At 45.0% G+C, this 22460-nt stretch overlaps 1 protein-coding gene and 1 long non-coding RNA gene across 3 annotated transcripts in view; one reads left to right on the top strand and one right to left on the bottom strand.

Moving 5' to 3' along the window:
* Nucleotides 1-11782, top strand: part of THBS4 (thrombospondin 4) — a 107340-nt gene extending 95558 nt beyond the window's left edge. For both annotated transcript variants that reach the window (XM_029575645.1, XM_029575635.1), the window contains exons 18-22: nucleotides 294-342; nucleotides 464-660; nucleotides 7860-8032; nucleotides 9226-9365; nucleotides 11038-11782. In XM_029575645.1, the coding sequence (XP_029431505.1) occupies nucleotides 294-342; nucleotides 464-660; nucleotides 7860-8032; nucleotides 9226-9365; nucleotides 11038-11093 (615 nt within the window). In that variant the 3' untranslated portion in view covers nucleotides 11094-11782. The remainder of the gene's footprint in view (nucleotides 1-293; nucleotides 343-463; nucleotides 661-7859; nucleotides 8033-9225; nucleotides 9366-11037) is intronic.
* Nucleotides 2599-22441, bottom strand: LOC115075376. The gene is made up of 4 exons (XR_003852477.1): nucleotides 21553-22441; nucleotides 15080-15265; nucleotides 9794-9965; nucleotides 2599-2805 (listed from the first exon to the last, which is right to left on the bottom strand). It is a non-coding gene; the product is annotated as an uncharacterized LOC115075376 (long non-coding RNA).
* Nucleotides 22442-22460: the final 19 nt, after the last annotated feature.

The following is a 22460-nucleotide window of genomic DNA, read 5'->3' on the forward strand; positions in this document are numbered from 1 at the left end:
GCAACCCTGGATGCATAACTTCATAACAACATATCCTATCTTTTTTGGGATCAATATAGCAACAGTAGAATTTTATGGCAATGTTTGTTCTCTTGTAGGGTGTTTTCATGTGCTTGATAAAACATTAAACAATTGGAATGAGATAGATAATTCCAACTCAGGGATCAGATGACTTTGGTTCATTCCCCCTCCCCCTCATTTTGTCTGATGTCAGAAGACTCCTTTGAAAGAATTATAGCTTTCTAGTTGCTTTAACTAGTTCTTCTAACTTGATGACTCCATTTATATTTCAGGGCATGGAGATTGTTCAGACCATGAACAGTGATCCAGGCCTTGCAGTTGGTATGTATGTACAAGTAACTTTCACTCCTGTAACACTTATGAAGAGGGACCAAATTATATGGCATGAGGAGAAGCTGCTGATATTTTAATCCACTGCAATATGTGTGCATCTTCTCTTCAGGTTACACAGCATTTAACGGAGTTGATTTTGAAGGCACCTTCCACGTGAATACCTTGACAGATGATGATTATGCTGGCTTTATTTTCGGGTATCAGGACAGCGCTAGCTTCTACGTGGTGATGTGGAAACAAACCGAGCAGACGTACTGGCAGGCAACCCCATTCCGCGCTGTGGCTGACCCTGGTATTCAGCTCAAGGTACTTGATAACTGAGCTTTAAACTCTTTCTTTATTTCTATCTTGGAGTCACAAACTAGCTTCTCATTAACCAAGGGGATTTGGGCTTCTAGAAGGCAAATAGCAACTGAATATCATTTTATTTTGTGAATATTTATCACCATAAAATGGGATATTCGGTTCCTGTGTGGTGTGTTTTCAAATTCTCAAAGTTATTATGATCTGAATTAAAGATTCTTAATGCGCACAGGGCTGGAAACAGAGCCAGCCTGTACTTTTTGGGGTAATATTCAATAAGCTGGCAAGCAGACAAGTTATCCAGCAACAGTCCCAGTGAATATCCCTATTTAAAGTTATCCGGCTAACCATGGCCGGATAACTTTATAAAACCCAACCGGATATTCTTTTGAATTAAAATAAAATTAGCCTGATATAATCAAAAGAATATAGCCGGAGGTTGAAGCTGATAAAAAAAAAGAGATTGCAGACCTACTGTCCCTAACAGGTCCCCCCTCCTCCCTCCTCCCTCCCCCCATAAACCCCCTTCATCTAATATTTTGAAAAATATAAGCACTGGAGCCGGTGGAGGTCTCCCCTCTACCACCACCCCCGCCACTCCCAGGTCCAGTCAAAATGAACTGTAAAAACGTTTGTAAGGTCCAGCCCACCCCTCCACATTCCCCATCCCAATCCTTACCCTCTCACCCTCCTGGTACCTGACTCTCCTATAATCTTCAGCCTGGATCGTGGTGGTGGCCTTCCGGGCCTCTGGTATTGCTAAGCACCTCTGCTGGAAGCGTACACTTGCAATATGGTTCCCATGATGCCTTTGCTTCCAGCACAGCTGCTTAATGACCCCAGAAACGCTGGGCCCAGGTTGCAGTAGGGCTACTACTGTAGTCTGGGCTGAAGATTAAAAGGAGATTCCAGTACCAGGAGAGGTGGGGGAGCTTGGCGTTTACAATTTTCTTTTTTATTTTGACTGGAGCCAGGAGTAGGGAGGAGGAAGGAGACCGGAACCACCCCCGGTGCTTAGATTTTTCAAAATATTAGATGAAGATTTGGGGAGGGAGGGCTGCAGGCTCAGGATTTGGATCTCGTGTGAGAGGGAATTGAGGTGGGGGGGGGGCCTGTTAGGGCCAGTAGGCCCGCAATATTTATTTTCTTGTTTTGAAGCACATCACCACTTAACTGGTTAAAACTAACATTGCCAGGGAACACATTCCCAGATAACTTTAGACCTGCTCTCGGCCACATCTAGAGTTAGGAAAATAACTTATCCCGCTAACTCTTAATATCGGAGTTAGCCGGATAAGTTATTTGCCTAGCTCTGGCCTGCCCCGGGACACCCTCAACTAAATCTTATTCAACTAAATCTTAACCAGATAAAGACTTATCCGGCTAACTTTTAGCCTGACAAGAAAGGCAAATATTCAAAACTAGCCATTTAGATGGATAACTCACAAGTTATCCATCTAAATGGCTTTGAATATTGACCTCTGAGTATTAGGTTCTGTTCCAACTCACAAATGGCATTGTACATGCCTAATTATACGGCTTTTAATATGTATGTTTTATTTTTTCTCCTTCTGTGGAAAATCATGGGAGTCAGCCTTTACCACGCTATTTCTTTTTATTCCATTGGAATGAGATTTAAAAAGTCTCAGAAAAAAGATGCAGATATGTCCAGATTTTAAAGGGACAGAACCACGATTGCTGCAGCACATCACAGCACTTGCATGTGAAAAAGCAGCATTGACGGTTCCTACCTACCACACAAGCCTGTCAGCATACTATGCCTACAAGTCTCCCAACTGGCCCCTTCCTCCTCCCATCATTTATACTTCTTTTTCACAATCACTTTCACGTTATTGTGCTCTCACTCCTCCATTCATACCCTTCATACATGCAAACGCACCACTAGGAAAGCTAAGGAAAAAACACTTAGAACACCAAATATCAATCTAAAAAAATAAGAAAATGTATATTAAAAACACAATTTTGATTAGAATTTCTTCTCCCTTCCCGAGGGTTGGACAAGAATAAAGGCACCAAGTTTCTAGAGCTTCTGGGTAGGATGAGCATCCTCCCTCCACTTCTAGGAAGCCTCCTCCTCCTCCTCCTCCTTTTCCTATTGCTGCTCCCGGAGGCAGAGCGTGGGCTTGTCTAGGTGAGAGAAGAAAAGACTGTCATTCAGATTGCCTCACAAAGGAATTAGAAAATAGAAGATGCAAAGCAGGAATGAAGGCAGCACATACAACTGCACCTTCGCTAGGGAGGATCTCTTCACCTCGAGAACATACCCCAGGAAATGCATGCATGCATCCACTGCTGTCCTACCTGTTCTGCAGGGCACTGACCCACTGGTGAAGCATTCCCTGAGTCAGTGATTTTCACTGTTTTTCAAGTGGAGGCTATTTTGGATGCAGTGGAGCTGGAGCTGGTTGACAAAGCCTTCCCAGGCAGAGATGTGGGCCCAGGACACTGCTGACCAGCATAGGTCAATGACACTCTGCTCTATCACTTTATCTTTGTCAAACAACGACCCCCTTGCTCCATCGTTTTCTCTCTCAGCACTCCTGCCCTCTCTGTCCCCACCACTGATGATCTCTGGTGACAGTTCCTTCCCTAAAGCCATTCCGCTGCTTATTTCTGCTCCTGCGTGCCCCCCCGACCTGTTTGGATCCAGTTAGATACCTTTCTAGGCCATATTGTTGGAAGAGGAGCAGGGTCTGGCAGCGTGGTTTGCTTCTTTCCCTATGGCCCCCTCACCCTCATTTTTCCCGCCATTGAATCTGCTTTCTTTTGGCCCATGCGGGCTGATTAAAGGCTTTGTTTCAGCCTGAACAATCCAATGATGCTGTCTTCATTAATAATAATAATAAAAAAAAAATTTACATGAACACAAATGGGAGCCACATTCAGGTTCCACAGAAGCTGTCACTGGCTCATGGAACTTACAGTGAAAAACACTGTTCTTGGTAGCTGGGAGAAAAATAGATGAATTGAAAAGAAACCGATAAAACAAAATTACAATTACTCTAAGAAGCATGAAAAAATAATACAAAGACAAAAGAAAGAAGACATACATTTGTAATTAAGAAAGTCAAAGAGAAGAAACATGATAGACATTACTCTGGAAATACAGAAAATGCACGTATCTTTCCATTACATGCAACATGGATCAGGAGCAGGCACTTCACAGAGTCTGGATCAGTCTGGGAAACATCCATAGGAAGATGATATTATTAGTGGACTGTCCCAAAAGGGCAAGCCAAAGTATTAGGGTAGAGAAAAGATGCACACTTTGCACCCATCAACAACTTGTGCGGGCCTTACCCTTCTCACACAAAAAGGCAGATAACATGTCAGATCTACAGGAGTCGGCAGGAGGACTCACCCAGGGCAGGTAGTCTTCATCCCAGTATTTGGTCCCAGGGGACCAACCGCAGGAATGTGAGCAGGCAGTAACCGAGGGGAGCGTTGGCTCTGGCTGCCATCTCCCTTCTCAGTCAATCAAGAAGCGAGAGCATATGATGACTGCATTTTTATACTGTGACTAGTAACACTAATAGGGCAGTGCATTATCTTCCCAGCTGAGATGAAATAGAGATACACACCGGAAAAAGCTGAATTGCCCAATCTAATTGGTTTATACCAGTGGCGTAGCCAGAATTGATTTTTTGGGTGGGCACAAGGTTAACATAGGTGGGCACAAGGCATGCAGGTCTACTAGTTGTTTTCTTACTGATAAATAATGCCATATACTGCACCCTAGAATGGCTTTCTAAGTAGTTTGCAACAGCCATTATGTGTCATGTATGAAACTTTAAAATAATTTATTTCAATTATTTCAAGTATAGAAAACAATCAAATCCAATCATATAATAAAACAAAAATTAATGTATTCTTTCATGAACCATCTTTGCAGAAACCCAGAAATCTTCATAAATACAATAAAATATAATTAATCATCAGAACAGGTGCAGCGCAAAGCTAGGGCAATTCACATTACAAGTAACATGAAAAAAAAAATTCAAATTCTGGTGTAATCTCAGCAAAAAATAACCCTCCACTGCTATTTTGTGAAGTAACAAACTCTTGCAAAGAAAGAGGCATCTGGAACCTTGCCAAACAATCACAGCACTGACTCTCAGGATTCAAACAGCAACCTTATGAAAAAGCAGCAATGCAAATACTACACCAGGCCCTAGAACATTAATACATCACCTACGGGAATAACAGAACAGGCTGGACTACTACTACAGAGAAACTATATGCTAGAAATACTCATTTCTGTCACAAACAGGCAAAACTGAGACCGACCCTTACCTAATATAGAAATAAGAGACTATAAATTAGAAACAGAAACATGTAGATAAAGCCAAAATAGAAAGCCTGAGAAACTAAAATGTCTGAACAGTGGAATACTTAAGAAAGAGCAAAATACAAAAATATAAGAATGCACATTCCCAAAGATGACATATTTAAATTGCTAACATCTCTCTCTCTCTCTCTCTCTATATATATATATATTTTTTTTTTTTTACCTTTGTTGTCTGATCTTTGTATTTTTCTAATCAGTTGGTCCTGGTCTCTCTTTCCCATTTTTTCCCTTGTCGCTCATTTCCTAATTCCTCTTCAGTGTCTTTTCTACTACTGTCTTCTTCCCTTCCACACACACACACACATATATACATAAATGCTTTCTCTCACAGACTCCCTCACACACTCAGGCTCTCACTCTCATATGCTCTCCCCCCCCCCCCCCCCCCCCCTCAGCTCACATTCTCTGCAGACACACATACAAGCTCTCACTTTCTCACCCCTCCCCAGGCTTATATTCTTATGCACACACAGACGCACATCCAGGCACCCATTCTCATCCACACACACAAACCCATTCTCCCATTCTCACCCACACATACACACATTAAGGTCCCATTCTCACCCACACATACACACTTTCAAGCACCCATTCTTACCCACATATTCAAGCTTCCATTCTCACCCACACACACAAACCCAGGCTCCCATTCTCACCCATATATACACATTCAAGCTTCCATCCTCACCCACATATTCAAGCTTCCATTCTCACCCACACACACAAACCCAGGCTCCCATTCTCACCCATATATACACACATTCAAGCTTCCAACCTCACCCATATATACACACATTCAAGCTTCCATTCTCACCCACACACACAAACCCAGGCTCCCATTCTCACCCATATATACACACATTCAAGCTTCCAACCTCACCCACATATTCAAGCTTCCAACCTCACCCACATATTCAAGCTTCCATTATCACCCACACACATTCAAGACTCCATTCTCACTCCCATACACACCCAGGGTCCGATTTTCACCCACACACACACAAGGCTCCCATTCTCATCCTCACATACACATTCAAGCCTGTGCACAGTTTCCGCTTCCTCCCCCCAGAGCAGGAAGATCAGCTGGCCTCTCCTGCTGCCACTGGCCTCCTGTTATCTTCGGGCCGTATGGCCGACCGATCTTCCTGTTTGGGGGGGGGGGAGGAGAGCGGAAGCGCCGTGCACAGTTTCCGCTTCCTCCCCCCAGAGCAGGAAGATCAGCTGGCCTCTCCTGCTGCCACTGGCCTCCTGCTATCTTCGAGCCATACGGCCGACCGATCTTCCTGCTGGGGGGGGGAGCGGAAGCTGTGCGCGGTGCTTCCGCTCTTCTTCCCCCCCCCCCCCCCAACAGGAAGATCGGTCGGCTGTACGCAGGAGGCCAGTGGCAGCAGGAGAGGCCAGCTGATCTTCCTGCTCTGGGAGGAGGAAGCGGAAGCTGTGCACGGTGCTTCCGCTCCCCCCCCTCCCCCCGCAAACAGGAAGATCGGTCGGCCATATGGTTGTAGGACCGCTTCCCACGTGTGCTGTGATGGCGTGCCAAGCATGGGTTCTCCTCTTCACTGTCGCGGGGATGGGATCCCGCGACAGCCTTGCAGTTCTGGTGTCAGTTGGGTGGGCCTGGGTCTAAATTGGGTGGGCAGCTGCCCACCCAGGCCCACCCGTGGCTACGCCACTGGTTTATACTGGTTTAGCTAAGTTACAAATTTTCTCAGTATGGAAGATACGCATCAGATGCTTTGATACTATCAGACCTTTTCGAGTCAAATAAATATAATTTGGAAACCCCCTTGAGAAAGCGACATCACAAATTATCTAGGCAAGTGTTTATATGTGAGTACCACCAATCTGTAGTATTATTCCTTCCTTTCAATCCTGGTTTAGATCAAGGTAAGATGGTGTTGAATTAGCTAAGTTTTGTTTGAAATAGATTGGCTTCAATAGTGTATTCCTGGCTGGCCCATGTCTCAGCAGCAATGATGTCTGCTCCTATTCAGAGAGCCCTGGGTTCCATTCCCAGCATAGGTATTCTATTCCCAGGGCCAGCTGGGCTTAGGGATGATGTAGAGGCAGTATTCACTCACCCCTGAGGGGAGGGAATCAGAGTCATCATGCAACAGCGACACCTAGTGGTTGGATTTAGGGCCCATGAGAGCAGGGGTCCAAAAGGATCCCTGATAACTTGTCCCCCAACTTAAGGGCTATCACCACAATGAGCAGACTAGATACATTGGATAGGGGATGGAGGGGGAATTATAAAAGGGGAGACAAAATCCCCAGGGAATTGGAAATGAAGGCTCATGGTATCAGATCCAGCTCAGTTGGAACCAGGGCTGGGAAGTACAAAACTGCAGAAAGAAACTGCCGGGTCAAAAAAGGTTTATAGCATTCCCTAGGAATACCTTTAACACAGAAATATTCACTTCCAGTCTTCCAGGGCAGCAAATGGATCAGGTTTTCAGGATATCTCTAATGAATATACAAAAGATAGATTTGCATACAACTGAGGCAGCGTGTATGCAAAACTCTCTCGTGCTTATTCATTAGGGATATCTTGAAAGAAAACACCTAGTTATGGCCCTCCCAGGACTGGAGATGAAAGTAATCCTTAAGGTTCTTGTCTGAAATGAGACAAATGTTTACATAGATTAAGCTGAAATTTAAACTGTCATTTGTTGTAAAAGATGCAAAGATAAATCTCATTTTGTAGGGGGCAGGGGCATCCACTGATAAGGCTCAGAATGATTGCCCCTTAAAGGTAGCCCATAATTCTAAATCTTTAAAAGCCCCTCTTGCTTGTTCAAAACAATCTGTAAATTTAACTATAATTTTCTAGGCTGTTAAATCAAAGTCCGGACCCGGTGAACACCTCAGGAATTCACTGTGGCATACCGGAGACACAACGGACCAAGTCAGACTACTATGGAAGGACCCTAGAAATGTGGGCTGGAAAGACAAGGTCTCGTACCGCTGGTTCTTACAGCACAGGCCCCAGGTTGGGTATATCAGGTAGGATAATGGATGTCTACAGCAATTGCAATTGAAGCCCATTTACCGTTTTCAGTTTATTGCCACGTACATTATACAAATAGCCCAGTCAGTATTAAGGACGGCTTCAGGCACTATTCATCTGGAGCATCCTTTATGCCACAGTTCCCTAGGCTAGAGCTTTTCTGCCCCTAAAAGGCCTCTATCTCAGGAGTTCGGATCCTCAGCCCCCTCTCCCTCCTCCAGAATGGAATGGCTGACCTCATGAATGCTTTAATTAAAGACTGTGAGCCAAACGTGTGCCCACTAACATGAGGCCGAGTCTTATTAAACACAAATGCAACCAAGGAGCACGCACAGGGGCAGCATTAACGAGAATGTCTCGATAAATGAACCCATTCTTTAAGGGAAATCACGGTAGTACAGAAAATAGCTTTTGCTTTGTGCCTCCAGTCATGTGCATGTTTTTGTGTCTTTGATGTTTGCAATTCTGTTTTCCTTGTAATTAAACTGACTTTAAGCTGGACTTGTATCTGTGGGAGAGAGCAATAGAATTACTGCTCACATTGCTAGGTCTGTTGGTACATTTTCCTGGACGGTAGTGGCAAAAGAAGGAAGCCCAGGAGATTTAGTAGCATCAGATTTATGTAGCATTACAGCAGGGGTGGCCAACTCCGGTCCTTGAGAGCCACAAATAGGTCTGGTTTTCAGGATATCCACAGTGAATATGCATGAGATAGATGTGTGTGCACTGCCTCCGTTGTATGCAAATCTATCTCATGCATATTCATTGTGAGTATCCTGAAAACCTGGTCTGTTTGTGGCTCTCAGGGACCAGAGTTGGCCAACCCTACATTACAGCATCCTGCAAATGAACAGTTGCCCTGGCAGACATACAAGCAGGCCCCAGTTCATAGTCATATCATTGGCAGGAAGTGAGTTACACAGAAGTGAAGCCTGTATTTGACCAGCCCACTTGGGCATTTTGGGGATGTGCTGGCACCTAAAACTCTCCACACGCTCTGCGGAAACACAAACAGAACAAAGGCCAGGTTATGCTATGGCTGTTTTTATTCCTTGCTCTATTATAGACCTTAAGCATCCTCAGACCCTAAATAATTCCCTAAAGGCAAATAAAGCTCAAAAAAATGTTTTGCATTGGTATTGGAAGATCATATGACATTTACTAAGCAATTGTACATATGTCTCCAAAGGGCAAGATTCTATGAGGGTCCTGAGCTGGTGGCAGACTCGGGGGTCACCGTGGACACTACCATGCGTGGAGGAAGACTCGGCGTTTTCTGCTTTTCTCAAGAAAACATTATTTGGTCCAACTTGCGATATCGTTGCAATGGTAATACATTACTGTTTAAGCTCATTAAAATGTGATTTTTCAGGACCATCTTGGTGGGTCCGTGGCAGTGCTGTGCACATCCATGCAGTGGTTCTCAGTCAGTTCACAGATTGGGTTTTCCACACTTCAGGTCACCCAGGGCTGGGGGATGCCGCTGATGCAACATTTACAGCCCCTGGGGGGTGGAGGAATCATGGTCATCATTAAGGATAACACCCGGTGGCCAAATTTATTTTAAGAACATAAGAAATTGCCATGCTGGGTCAGACCAAGGGTCCATCAAGCCCAGCATCCTTTTTATTTTTTTTTACATTTGTTACCAGCACTATCTACTATTCTAGGTGTGGTACAGGATAACATTCATAATAAAAAAAACAAAACAATTTACAATACAATAATGACAGAAAAAAATGGAACAGAAAAGTCACCTCAATAGAAGATTTGAGTTAGGGTTCCACCAAAAGCCCTAGTGTATGGCTGCCAGCCTCAGGACGCTTTCTACAACAGCCAGGCTAAGTATGATGGGAGGGTCTATTAAATAGGAAATAGTTGCAACTGAAGGCTCATGGGACCAAAATACCAGCACTGGTTCCGACTGCGCTGGAAGAAAAAAAAAAGAAAGGAGGAACAATTAGGCCAAAAAGAAATACGTTTTCTGTTCTATAGTATTTTGACTTCCAATATATTGAGCTTTCACACGATACCGTATCTGGATATTCAGTAAGCTAGCCTTCATGAAAGAACCTCCATATAGATTCACACTGCATACCTATTGTAAATTCATGCAATATAAGGTAACGGTCACTGAAAGCATCATCTTATGTAAATATTATTCTTCTGATGAGAAGACTGAAACACCGGCAAACAATTTTTTACCCCTCCACCCCACACACCCACACCCTTCCCATTGTCATTCTCTCTCCTAACAATTTTGAACAGTATAACAGAAGTAAAATGTCTGCATGGGAGAGATCTGCATGGAGCAGCAGTTACAACCTTAAAACCTTGCAGATGGACCATTCTGGCCTTTATCTTCTGACATTTACTATGTTAGGGCAGGTTCTGAGCCCATGAGTGTCAGCTGTGGAGGGTGATTATAAAGTAGCCAATTAAGTAGCTTCTCCCAAAATTCAGATTTTAAGATCATATTTATTTTAGCAATTTAAAATGCATTTCTGCTTCTTCCAGCTTGCTGTAGAGATAAGTCACAATATCTTGCCTCATTAGGGAATCCTAAGCCATTTCTTATCTGGAGTAATCCCTGGCTGAGTTTAGGAGTTTATATGCTCAAGGGAAAATCCCAATTTGTTCCCATGCCCATCAGTCGCCTGGATGTTTTCTGAGATGGGTGGAACATATAACACCCTGACCTCTAGAGCAGCAGAATGTACCCTGTGCTTGCCAAAGCAGATCTTCTAGATCGAACAATGCCTCCGAACCGGGCCCTGGAGGCCCTGCCAGCAGATCTGGATCTCCACAATAAATACAAATGAGATGTATAACGTGCACAAATATAGCTCCTGCATACTCATTGTGGAGATCCTAAATATATGACTTTATGAGTGGACGTACAAACTGAGTTTGGCAGCCACTGCTCACTGTGGCCATAAGGAAATAGTTAATGGTTAACAGCTTAAATGATCATTTGCTTTTTTTTTTTTTTTTTTTTCAGACACAATTCCAGAGGATTTTCAGACATTTCAAGCTCAGCAGTATGGAAGTGAATAATGTATAGCATGGATGGTAAATAAAGGCTGTTCTTTTGAAATACAATGCAGTATAATTTTTAAACCATATATGATTTGTTCTGGGAGAGGATTTTGCCATCTTTTTGCAACTGAGGTGACTAAATCAGAATTTTTAAAATACCTTCTGTATATGAATGAGAAAATAAAAAGTTCATAAAATAAAAACTTGCCATCACTGTCTTCTGCTGCTTGAACTGTTACAAAGAGGCTATATGAGTATATGAGAAATAAAATACCAGAGGAGGTCAGGAAAAGCAACATATGGATACTTTTGGGTACTGTGTATCTTGTGCTTCCCATTTTTTGAGAAATTTGCATGTTGAATCTTAGACATTTTTAAATATCTGGTATGAAAATGAATCTGATGTTTCACTTGACAATGAATATTTTTTGTGGACTTAATAGAACCATGAAGGTGGTGGAGACAAGAACAATATCTGAATTCAATAAAGCAGGAGAGTGGTAGGAACTGTAAAGCTGAATATTTGGTGTGGATGGGCAGCCTGGATAGTACCTATGGTCTTTTTCTGCCATTATGTTTCTATGACATCCTAACACCAGACGTGTATATGACACCCTTTTTTGAGGACATATGTTTAGTTCAAAATCTCCCAGTTTGTTAGGTTGAAGAAATTATTTAGTCTCGGTTGCTTTCTTGTTTGTTAGAAATGAGATTTATTTATTTTATTTATTTTAAGTTTTTCTATACCGGCATTCGCGATAAATATCGCATCATGTCGGTTCACAATTAACAAGTGGATAGGAACAAAATCAAAAAATAACATTTAGTAATAAATAATAATAATAATAATAGTAGTAAAAAACATAGATCAAGAGAAGGCTAAGGAATGCAGTTACAATAAAACAAGGGAATAAAATGATGAATAAAATGAGATGTTTAGTTATTAGATGTTTTATTAACTGGAATGTCTATATTAGGTTATTCTATTCATGCTTTGGTTTTATTAATTGTATTTTATTGTATTTGTATTTTTTTTCTGTTGAAATCCACCTTGAGTTTGGTATGGAAAGACAGATTAAAAATGTAAAATAAAGAATGGGAAAAAGCCTTAGTAAATCAGGTTCTTGGTTTGCTCAAAAAGGATTTGATGTATAATATAAAGGAAGCTCAGAACTACCCCTCAATGCTTTCACAACAGGTCTCCTGCTTGTTCAGCAGGGCTAGTTGCAACAGTGTGTTCCTGGTTTTGTTCCTGTATGTTTGCTTTGCTCTCTGCCTACCCCAACCTCAGCCCAGCCACAAACCTAGTTTACTTTTACCTTCCTCGTTTTCGGCCTGGAAAGCACTGCCGGTTGCCAGAATCTGTAGGCTCAACGCAAGGGGGAGGTAGCTGATCAGGCAGAAGATCTAGTCTTGAGGTGTATTAGCTACTGCCTTTTAAGGCCTATCTTCTGCTCACAAAGATCAGCTGTATAAACTCAACAGCAGCCCAAGGGCTCACTAGCCCCATTTCATGACAGATTGTGTGAAGTCCATGAGCTCTGCCAATCTGCTGGTACCCCAGCTCCTGCAAGGACTGGCCTTGCCAGTTCAGCAGATCATGGGGTCCATGCAAACCCTATGCAACCACCTGGACGCCATACAAACTGGGAGTTCTTCAGTCTGGCCTCTGCTCGCTGCACTGCCGCTAGTCACAGCGCAGATTTCCCACGCGCAACAACTTTCAACTGTGACTTCAGGCATACGCCTCTTACCACCACGCTACGATGGAAACCTCAAAACTTGCCGAGGGTTCCTGAACAGATTATTTTTGAACTGCAATCTGGGAGTGTCCCATCGGAACGGGCTAAAGTAGCCTTCATTATCTCCATCCTCACAAGGATTAAGCATCCCCACTATGGGAGCAGAACAACTCAATGCTGAGCCACCTAGCTGAATTCCTAATGCACTTCTTCAGGATCTTCGAGAAACTGGGCTGACCCTCTTTTGCTGCAGCCAACCTTCAGTGTCTCCACCAGGGGTCTCAAACGGTGGGTCATTATGCAATTCCGTTTCGGACCCTGGCTGCTGAGCTACAGTAGAATGAAGAGAGCCTAACCTCCATATTCTGGCAGGGCCTGGCTGCCCAGATCCAAGGTCGATCTTGTTGGGCAAGAGGTTTCCACATCCCTTGATATACTGATATCCCTCTGCACCCAGATTAACATCCATTTTCAGGAGATGTCCCAGGAGCGAGTTTATTCCTGTGGAGCACCGCATCTGGCTCCCAGATTCCAGCACCCTTTATTGGCTCCAGCAAAAGATCCTATCCCTAGGCCCTCACAGGAGGAGCCTATGTAAGAGGATGTTCCAGGTTCAGACCGTGCACACTGGCATTCTGCCCAGCTGCTCTGACCTGGGGGGCTAATCTCACTGAGGTCTACACTGGGGTCTACCTGAGGAGCTTATCGCCTGCATGCACACAGGACTACCTTGGGGTCTTACCCAATATAAACACATACAATTACTGAGATTATACCTGGGGGCTTGAAGCCAGGAGCTTATTCCCTACACAAACTTTGATTCAGTATATCACAGTTCCAGGTACTTAGGAAAGTAAGTTTATTTGAGCAATAAGAAGATAGAACACATACAATCAGATCATATAGAAGAAGTAATGGTAGATAATAACAATTGCTACATATATATAAAAAGCTTACATGTTTCCAAAGGCTAAGCCTGTGTTATCATGTCCAGACCGCGTTCTCCCTCTCGCTGTTATTTTCCCTTATACACTACAATGCTTGGGAAAGCAGTGATGGTCCCTCCCTCGGAGTTCTTATCAAATTTCAGGCGCAGATGTGTGGCCTTCATTTTCTCTCAGGTTTTAGTATAAGTTAATTGCTTGCTTTCTCATCATAGACCTAATGGAATAGCTAAAATAAACAGACTCTTGCCATTTCATATTGCAAAACAGTAAATAGGAGTTCACTCAGATTGGCCTGTGGCCTTCAAACTAGTCTGTGTCTGGGTGAAAACTCTGAATCCATACAGCCTAACCTCTACATACGTTTTCAGCAAAAGTAACAAAAAATGACTCCAACAGTGGGTCACTCTCATTTGACAGAAGAGAGGCGTTGACACTGGCTCCAAAATCTGTGTTTCTATTATGCTGCCTCAGGGCACCATGTCAGAACCTATCCATTGAAGCTGGGAAACTGCAGCGCTTAGGGCTGGCTGAGGAGGCACCTTAGGTCCCTCCGGAAACACTTCCCTTTCTTGGATTGTCCTGCCTGTCCATTTCCAAACAGGCAATGAAGTTATCCTTACTAAAACTTTCCTTGACTCAGGTACAGCGGGGAACTTCATTGAGGAAAACATGGTATGTCATCACACCATCCCTGTGGATCAGCTGCCCTGACCCTCATGATTGTTTCAGATTATAGGAATATCACGGCTGTTACCCAACCCATAACCCTGAGGGTGGTTCTCCTTAAATCAAACAGATTTCATTTTATGCTCTTCAAATAAACCCTCTGATCCTAGGTCTATCATGGCTTCAACAACATGGGGGCAAGCCCCAAGCTCCCCCTGTGCGCACCAAGCCTATGTTGCATAGGCTGCCGGCGCACGCAAAGCCCCGGGACACACATAAGTCCTGGGGCTTTCCTAGGGGGGGCGTGTCGTGTCATCGGGGGGGTGTCAGGGGCATGTCGCAGCCAGCACATCATCGTGTGTGAGACACCTAGTCTTGGAGCCTCTACTACTTCCAGTATTACCTCTTCTCAGTTGCCAATCTATCAACATTGCACTCTTTGATCTTGCGGTACCTTCCAGCTTTCCTTGAGCCTATGTGGCCTTCCTGGATGTATTCAGCAAAAAGAAAGTGGAGACCCTTACACTTAACTGATCCTATGACTGTCCCATTGACCTCCAACCTGGGAAAATGCTGTCTTGTGGAAGGGTTTATCCACTGTCGCTGCCAGAAATCCAGGCAATGTCTGAATATATCAGGGAAAACCAACCTGGAATGGGGTTTCATCTGCCCATCCTCTTCGCTTGCAGGAGCAGGATTTTTTTTTGTTGGCTACCATGGTCTGAATTTCATTACAATCAATAATAAATATCCACTGCCTCTTATCTCTGAGTTGTTCAACCAACTTCAAGGTGCCAAGATCTTCACCAGGCTGGACCTTCATGGAGCTTATAACCTGATAAGGATTAAAGAGGGGAATGAATGGAAGACCACATTTAACATGAGAGAGACAGATATTATGAATATCTAGTCATGCTTTTTGGACTTTCAGAACTTTGAAAATGCCCGTGTTCAGAGATATCCTGCAGACATGTGTCCTGGTATACCTGGATGAAATCCTGACTCTCATACAATACCATTCACAAGTAAGAACGGTCATCCAGAAGCATCGTGAAAACAGGTTCTATATGAAATTGGAAAAATGTTAATTCAAACAGTCAGAATTACCTTTGTAGGTTATATCAGTACAAGGCCTGAAGATGAACCCTGCCAAACTATTGGACATCAGAGTTTTTATTGTGAGTTTTTGCATCTACAGCCAATTTCTTTTCAAATTCTCTCTTAGCCTGTCTTATCAATGACTTACATTTAACTTGCCAATACTTATGCTTAATCCTATTCTCTTCTGATGGCTCTTCTACGATCCAGGGTCCACAACCATACTAGATTATAACAGTGGGGAAGTTGGGCATGCTTACAAGAGATGCCTAAGCACTAAGAAGCCTATCACCATTAAGGCTGCTCACCAAACGGTTGCAGCACTGCACACTTCAACCATGGTGACCTGCTTAGCCTCTCCATCAACATCTCCAGTACCACCAAGTGTGATCTCAGAGCAGGGGCAACCTCAGAACAACCCAAAAGGAAGGGCCCCGACCCCTCTGTTACCATGTCAGCCCCAGCCCCAGAACACCAAGCAGGTGCCCCTGCCTGGATAAAGAAGGCAGACCTCACCCGCTTCGTCACCATTGCCATGATTAAGAGCCAGGAGACTGCACCCTGACACTGTGGAACTCTCACCTGCAGAAGCTAGCAGAGAGGAACCGGAGCATCGGGCCAGTGAACCTCAGCAGCAAAGGCCCCTGCAATCTGGTAGTGAGGAAAAGGAAAAAGGGGGTAAAATCATCTAAAACCTCGGGCTCAGTTCAAGCCCCCTCCAATCTGAAAATAAATCATGAAACTGAAACCATCCAGAGAAACCCTTCCAAGTGGAAGGGACTCTGGCCAGAGATACCCCAGCCATCCAATGGACGTGAGAGAGGAGGTTCAAGGAGGAGAATTAGATAAGAGTGAGGCAGATCACCCCTGCCAAAAAGAAAAGAACACAATGTACAGAGGCACCCAACACAACCCACCAGGCACACCTGGATCCTGTCATATAGAGGGTTAGTTTAGAGGAGAGGGAGAGGGTACATCCAACCAAAAGAACCAAGTTTAGACACAAAGCCGAGGCCTGGCAGGCTGCTGGGGAAGAAGCTGTTGTAGAAGGGGATAGAACAATTAGACTTTTAAACCTACCTACTTTCTTGTATGCTATTTATGGTACATAAGAACATAAGAACATACTTAAACATGGAAACATAAAAATGATGGCAGAAAAGGACGAAATGGTCCATCCAGTCTGCCCAGCAAGCTTATAGCAGCATCTGCTGCGCCATGCAGGTTACTCCCATGCTTATCAGTTTTCCAGACCACAAACGTCAGGGCTCTCTCATTGATTGCAGTTTGAATCCAATTCCCCATTACCCCATGCTTACCTGTTTCCCAGACTGTGAAAGTCATGGCCCTCTTTGGTTGCTGTTTGAATCTGATTCCACTCTACCCCATGCTTATCAGTTTCTCAGACTATGAAAGTCAAGCTCACCGGTCTATAGTTTCCCAGATCTTCCCTGGAGCCCTTTTTAAATATCGGGGTTACACTGGCCACCCTCCAGTCTTCAGGTACAATGGATGATTTTAATGATAAGTTACAAACGCTGAGCGCCCATTTTTCTGCACACAAATACTGCATCGACCCCTAAGTGCTGACTTATCCTGCTAGCTGGCCAGGTTTGCCACTGCCACTTAAGCCAGACAAGTATAGTGGCAGTAACTAACTGATAAACCCAGATCGTTTTTTGCCTGGGTTTTTTTTTAGTGTTTTCCGGGTTTTCAGTGCCAGTGCAATTGCTCAGTAAACCTAACTCTATTTCTGAACCAGGAGTTAAGTTTCCAGCGTTAAGAAAATCTGGGTTAGGCCAGTGAATCTCTCTGCATCAAGGAATACTGCCTAATACCCTCATTTGCATGGGATTTCCACGCGAGGGCGCCAAGCGGTACTTACATTTTTTAATGCATATTTTGGGGCCGATGTAATAAGGTGCGCTGAAGCTGCTGCGAGTTTGTGTGTGCGTGTACGTGCGTTTTCCGACGCAAAGCCCTATACGGGGATGTAATAAGGGTTTTGTGCACAGGAAAAAGCAAATACGAATGCGCTCACAAACCTGCGGTTTTTCCTGTGTGAATGCATGCTAATGGCATGCAAAGGAGACGATTAGCTAATCATAGGCAATGCAGGGAGTCATGCTAATGCTAGTGCAAGTTTTTTTTATTTTTATCAATTTTAAACTTTACAGCAAGTCAAAAAACTCACAGAAAATGAGAATACAATATCAAAGTAATACTATTACAAGATATTTAAACCTTCAACTATTCCATATTTGCATTGTCCTATAAAGAAACTTTAAGAGGAGGCAGAAATAAAGGGAGAAACTCACTGAAAAAACATGCAAGTAATAAGCTTAACGCAGAAAAAGGCATTCATTTATATTATGATCCTATCACTCAGGTGTTGACACAGAGGTAACAATTACCCTCCTAGCATTGATGAATGATTTTAACTGCTTGGGATAGTAGAAAATAAAACATTCTTTTGGTGATTTTACGACACATTTGCAAGGGTATTTTAAAACATATGAAAACCCTAATGCAATTACTTGAGATCTCAATACAAGGAATTCTCTCGTCTCCTGTCTTGAGTGACAGGAGCAAAATCTGGAAAAGCACGAATCTGTACTCCCCTAAAGGAGAAATCAATATTTCTAACATATCTTTTCATAATTTCAGAGGTCTCTTTCAGAAATAAAGGAAACCATTAAAGTGGCACATTTGTAGAATTCAGCAGTAGAATCCTCTAGAAATTTGGTCAAGTTCCCTTTATTTCCACTTATCTGTAGCATTTCTCTATTTCTTGCTGATACAGGAAGGTAATATAACTTATTCACTGAAGAGGGAGTTCTCCTTCTTGAAATTTCAGAACTTCAATGAAATATTTCTTAAGTGTGATATAGGGAAGCTCACCAACAATCTTGGGGAAATTCAAAAACCTCAGGTTTAAGTGTCTCGAGAAATTCTCTAGATACTCCAACCTTCGTGACACCACATTAATGTCTTTAACCATTTTTGCATTGCATTCTTGGGATTTCACTACGCCAGCCTCCACTGTTTCCAGTCTTGGCTTAATTTCTTCCATCTGATAGTCGTGAGTCTCCATTTTTTGCTCGACAACTTCTAATTTATCTTGGTACTCCTCGATCGAATTCACCAAATAGCCTCCAAGGTGATCCTTTCTGGCTTACAGGGCAACCGAAAGCGGATTTTTAAAGATAACTCACCCGCTTTCTCCACTGGAGATATTCCGGCCAGCAAATCTTCCCCTTCTAATGGTGCTGCCGCTCCTTCCAAACTCCTCAGTCTCCCTCTCCTGAGTCGGAGTAGACGCAGAATTCAAACTTTCCACTCCTGATGGTTGCTGGCACACTGAGAATTGTATTAGATTTCCAGCGTCTGCCGCCCTCTGACCTCCTCCTGTTGGCGTCGCACACACCTAGTCAAGGGTCGAGCGACACAGCAGCCTGAGAACGACTGCGAAGCAAGGCAATTTCGGCCTTACGAGGATCCTGGGGACTCAGCGTGACTTCTCCTGGTGAGACCATCGCTCCCTCGGTGGTTCCCACATCGGAGACCTCTCCTCCCGTTTCGAGTGCCTTTGCAGGTACATAAGAAGAAGAAAAGAAAATGCCATACTGGGTCAGACCAAGGGTCCATCAAGCCCAGCATCCTGTTTCCAACAGTGGCCAATCCAGGCCACAAGAACCTGGCAAGGACCCAAAAACTAAGTCTATTCCATGTAACCATTGCTAATGGCAGTGGCTATTCTCTAAGTGAACTTAATAGCAGGTAATGGACTTCTCCTCCAAGAACTTATCCAATCCTTTTTTAAAAGTCTACTAGTGCCTGCTTTTTGATTTCCTTCCTCCTGGATGAAAGCAGGAGTTGAACCTGCAGCTTTACAACGCAGAGATCCCTGCTACTTTCCCTGAGCCACCACAGGGCTGCTTAAAAGCTTGACTAGTACCAACTTCTTGTTTCCCTCCCCTCATCCCAGGATCGAACCCACAGCCCTTGGAGGAAAGAGCTCAGCCCTCTGACAGCTGGAGCCACGGTACACATGAGGTAATTAATCATTGAGTAGCCATTGCCTCCGATTCCGAAGGAAAGATTCGGAGCTTTCCTTTCCTTTTTGCAGGCATTTTTCTGACACCAAAAGTTGCAAGTAACGGAGCTCAATGTATCCGTGCCTGCCTACGCCGCCATCTTGACTCCTCACACGTTCTATGTCTAGTGCAAGTTTTTTAATGTGTGTTTTTTACCATCATAGTCAGGGCACGAGTTAAGTGTCAGCGCCGACTTGGGGGGGGGGGGGGCTATGTCGGCGTTTGAGTGTCCAAACCACCTAGCTGAGCACCTATCTCGGTGTCTGAGCGGCCAGCTTAGCTAGGCACTTTAACCAAGTAAGCACCTAGCTCAGCACCCGAGCAGCAACAGTAGCTAAGCACCTAGAAAGGCTAGGCACTTTACTGGGTCGCAAATGTATGCTGTTTTGCGCCCAGAAAGGCGCCTAGATACCGCTGCCGCTCGGGTGCTGAGCTAGGTGCTTACTTGGTCATGCCCAAGCGGCAATGGTAGCTAGGCGCCTTTCTGGCCACCCGATCGTGCCTAAGCGCCTGGCTAAGCGCTTATCTCGGCTTCCGAGTGGCCAGCTTTTCACGGCATCCAAGATAGGTGCTTCCCTGGGCGGGACAGATAAACGGCCAGAAGAGCGGCAAGATTGTTATGAATTATCACCCATGAAAATATTTGCCTTGTTTTCTGCAGCAGTTATTGGAAATATTAAAAATACTTTCCATGGTCATACTTTCACTTAATAGGGAGACCCCCTTCGCTCGCTCACTCGCTTTACACGTGGGTTTTGAGCACAGATGTGGCCGCTTATTTCATAGACCCTTACCAGGCTTAGATGTTGTGTTAGAGGCATTGTGGACCCTTGGTCGCAATGGAGATGACTCCGTCCACAGGGAGGAGCCCCGTGGGGAACCACTGCAATAGGCTGACACAGAATGGATAGAGTGTTTACTGTATTGCTGTAAACAGAGGTGAAGCAGGAAGGTAAGGCACTGATCCACGAAGTGCCAATATGCTCAACAGGCTCAGAAGTATAGTCTCAACCAGATGTTCAGGATAGGCAGGAGCCCGCAGTGCGGGTAACGCCGTGGCTGGTGGGTGGAGTTGGAGCGTTGGATCGTAGAGGTACTCACAGAGTGAAGGCGTCTTCCTGATGATAGAAGGTCCGTGGTGCAGGATATGAAGTAGGCCCTCAAGGAGCGAGTACCCAATGGTCCAATATCCTGGAAATGAATAGAGAGAAAAGACCCCCCCGAGGAGCGGTTGTCTTGGTTATTGAGGACCCCGAAGGGGAGTTGGAAGCGAGAGACCCCCGAGGAGAGGGTGTCTAGAGCTTCTGCTGGAGCGAGGCCCTTAGCGTGAAAGTGGCGTCTAAGCATACAGCTTAGAGCAGGCAGAGTAGCGAAGCAAAGTCTTTGCTAACTCAAATTGGTAGCGGAAGCTGAGGCTAGATATACCCAGAGGTACTGACGTCATGCGGTGGGGCCGCCCCCGCCGTGACGTGTATTTGAGCGTTGGAGATGTGCGCGCTCGCGTCCTAGGAGGACTCGGGAGTGAGCATGGCGGATGGGGACGCCCATGCTGGTCTGGAAACGCCGAGGCCTTCGGCACTGGAGACAGCCATCTTGCCCAAAGAGAGAGAAAGGGGCGAAAAAGAGGTAAGGCAGGGTGGTCGCAGCCGTCTGCGACCGAACAACGCAACATTAGGTCCGCACATTTTTCCATGCGTGGATTCCTGCACACAAGTCATTTGCATAATTTATTTTTATTACATCAAGGCAGCAGTTTCAGCCGCCTGCGGTGATGAAAACCCACGCACATAAGGAGCGCCTGTTTTGCCGCGGGTCTTATTACATCTGCCCCTTTGTGAATAAAAAGCTCCTTGCTGCATCGTTTGTAAGGTTTATACTCACAAACCTGCATTTAAATGAGGATTAAACTGTGCGTCTGTAGGCTCACCTCTTGCTCTCTGTCGTTGGCTGCAATCAGTAGCCACCGAAACTAATCCAAAGCGCAGCCCCCAGGGTAGGTGGGGAGGGGAAGGGGCCCGAGCACCAACCCGCCAGGGCTCTCTGACTTCCCCAGGTGTGTGCTGATCGGCTCTTAACGCCACCCCCCTCCCCAGCTTCGTGCCCAGTAGCCCTGCCTCTCTCTTCCCTTGCATTGTTTCAACAAATGTTTGTTTCTTTTGAATTTGGAAGTCCCTGCAATTTTTTTTTTCTCTTGCAGAGAGCATTAATTCAGAGAAAGCGGAGGTCTCCGGAACCGAAGGCATGACTCGGGACCCGGCCCAATAAAAAAATGGAGGCAGCAGGGTGCGAGGAAAGTCTCCCAGTGCTGTAGATTACAGTTTGCCGGGGGTGGGGACCGGCAACTTCAGGCTCCGGCGGCGGGCGAGGGTTGTTACTCCCCCCCCCCCCCCCCGGAAACCGGGAGCAGCCCGCGCGGCGGAAGTAACAGCGGCTGAGCTGGGCTGAGTTTCACTCCGGAGCGTGTGTGAGCCGAGCCTGGAGCGGGGCTGATCGCAGGACTCCGGGGGGGGCAGAGGGAGGCGGGTGCTTCTGGCAGCAGCGATCTCTCGTAGTCGGAAGATGCCTTCCCTCCTGGGGCGTGGAGATAGGGTTTCCAACTTTTTCATAGATCATGACTGGAAACCCGAGGACTGGGAGGGGGTGCCCCATTCCTTTCCAGTATTAGCACAAGTTTGCATATATTTGTCCCCTGCTCTTGTCTCCTCTCTTTCCCTTTACCACACTCCCCTCTCTCACTCCCACAACCCTTATCTCTCCCCCTTCAGTCTCGTTTCCAGTCTTTTCCATGCTCTGTCTTTCCTCTCATCTCGTGTGCCCTCCTGTCTTTTCATCCTT

The sequence above is a fragment of the Rhinatrema bivittatum genome, chromosome 1 (assembly GCF_901001135.1).
Source record: "Rhinatrema bivittatum chromosome 1, aRhiBiv1.1, whole genome shotgun sequence".
Classification (NCBI taxonomy): Eukaryota; Metazoa; Chordata; class Amphibia; order Gymnophiona; family Rhinatrematidae; genus Rhinatrema; species Rhinatrema bivittatum.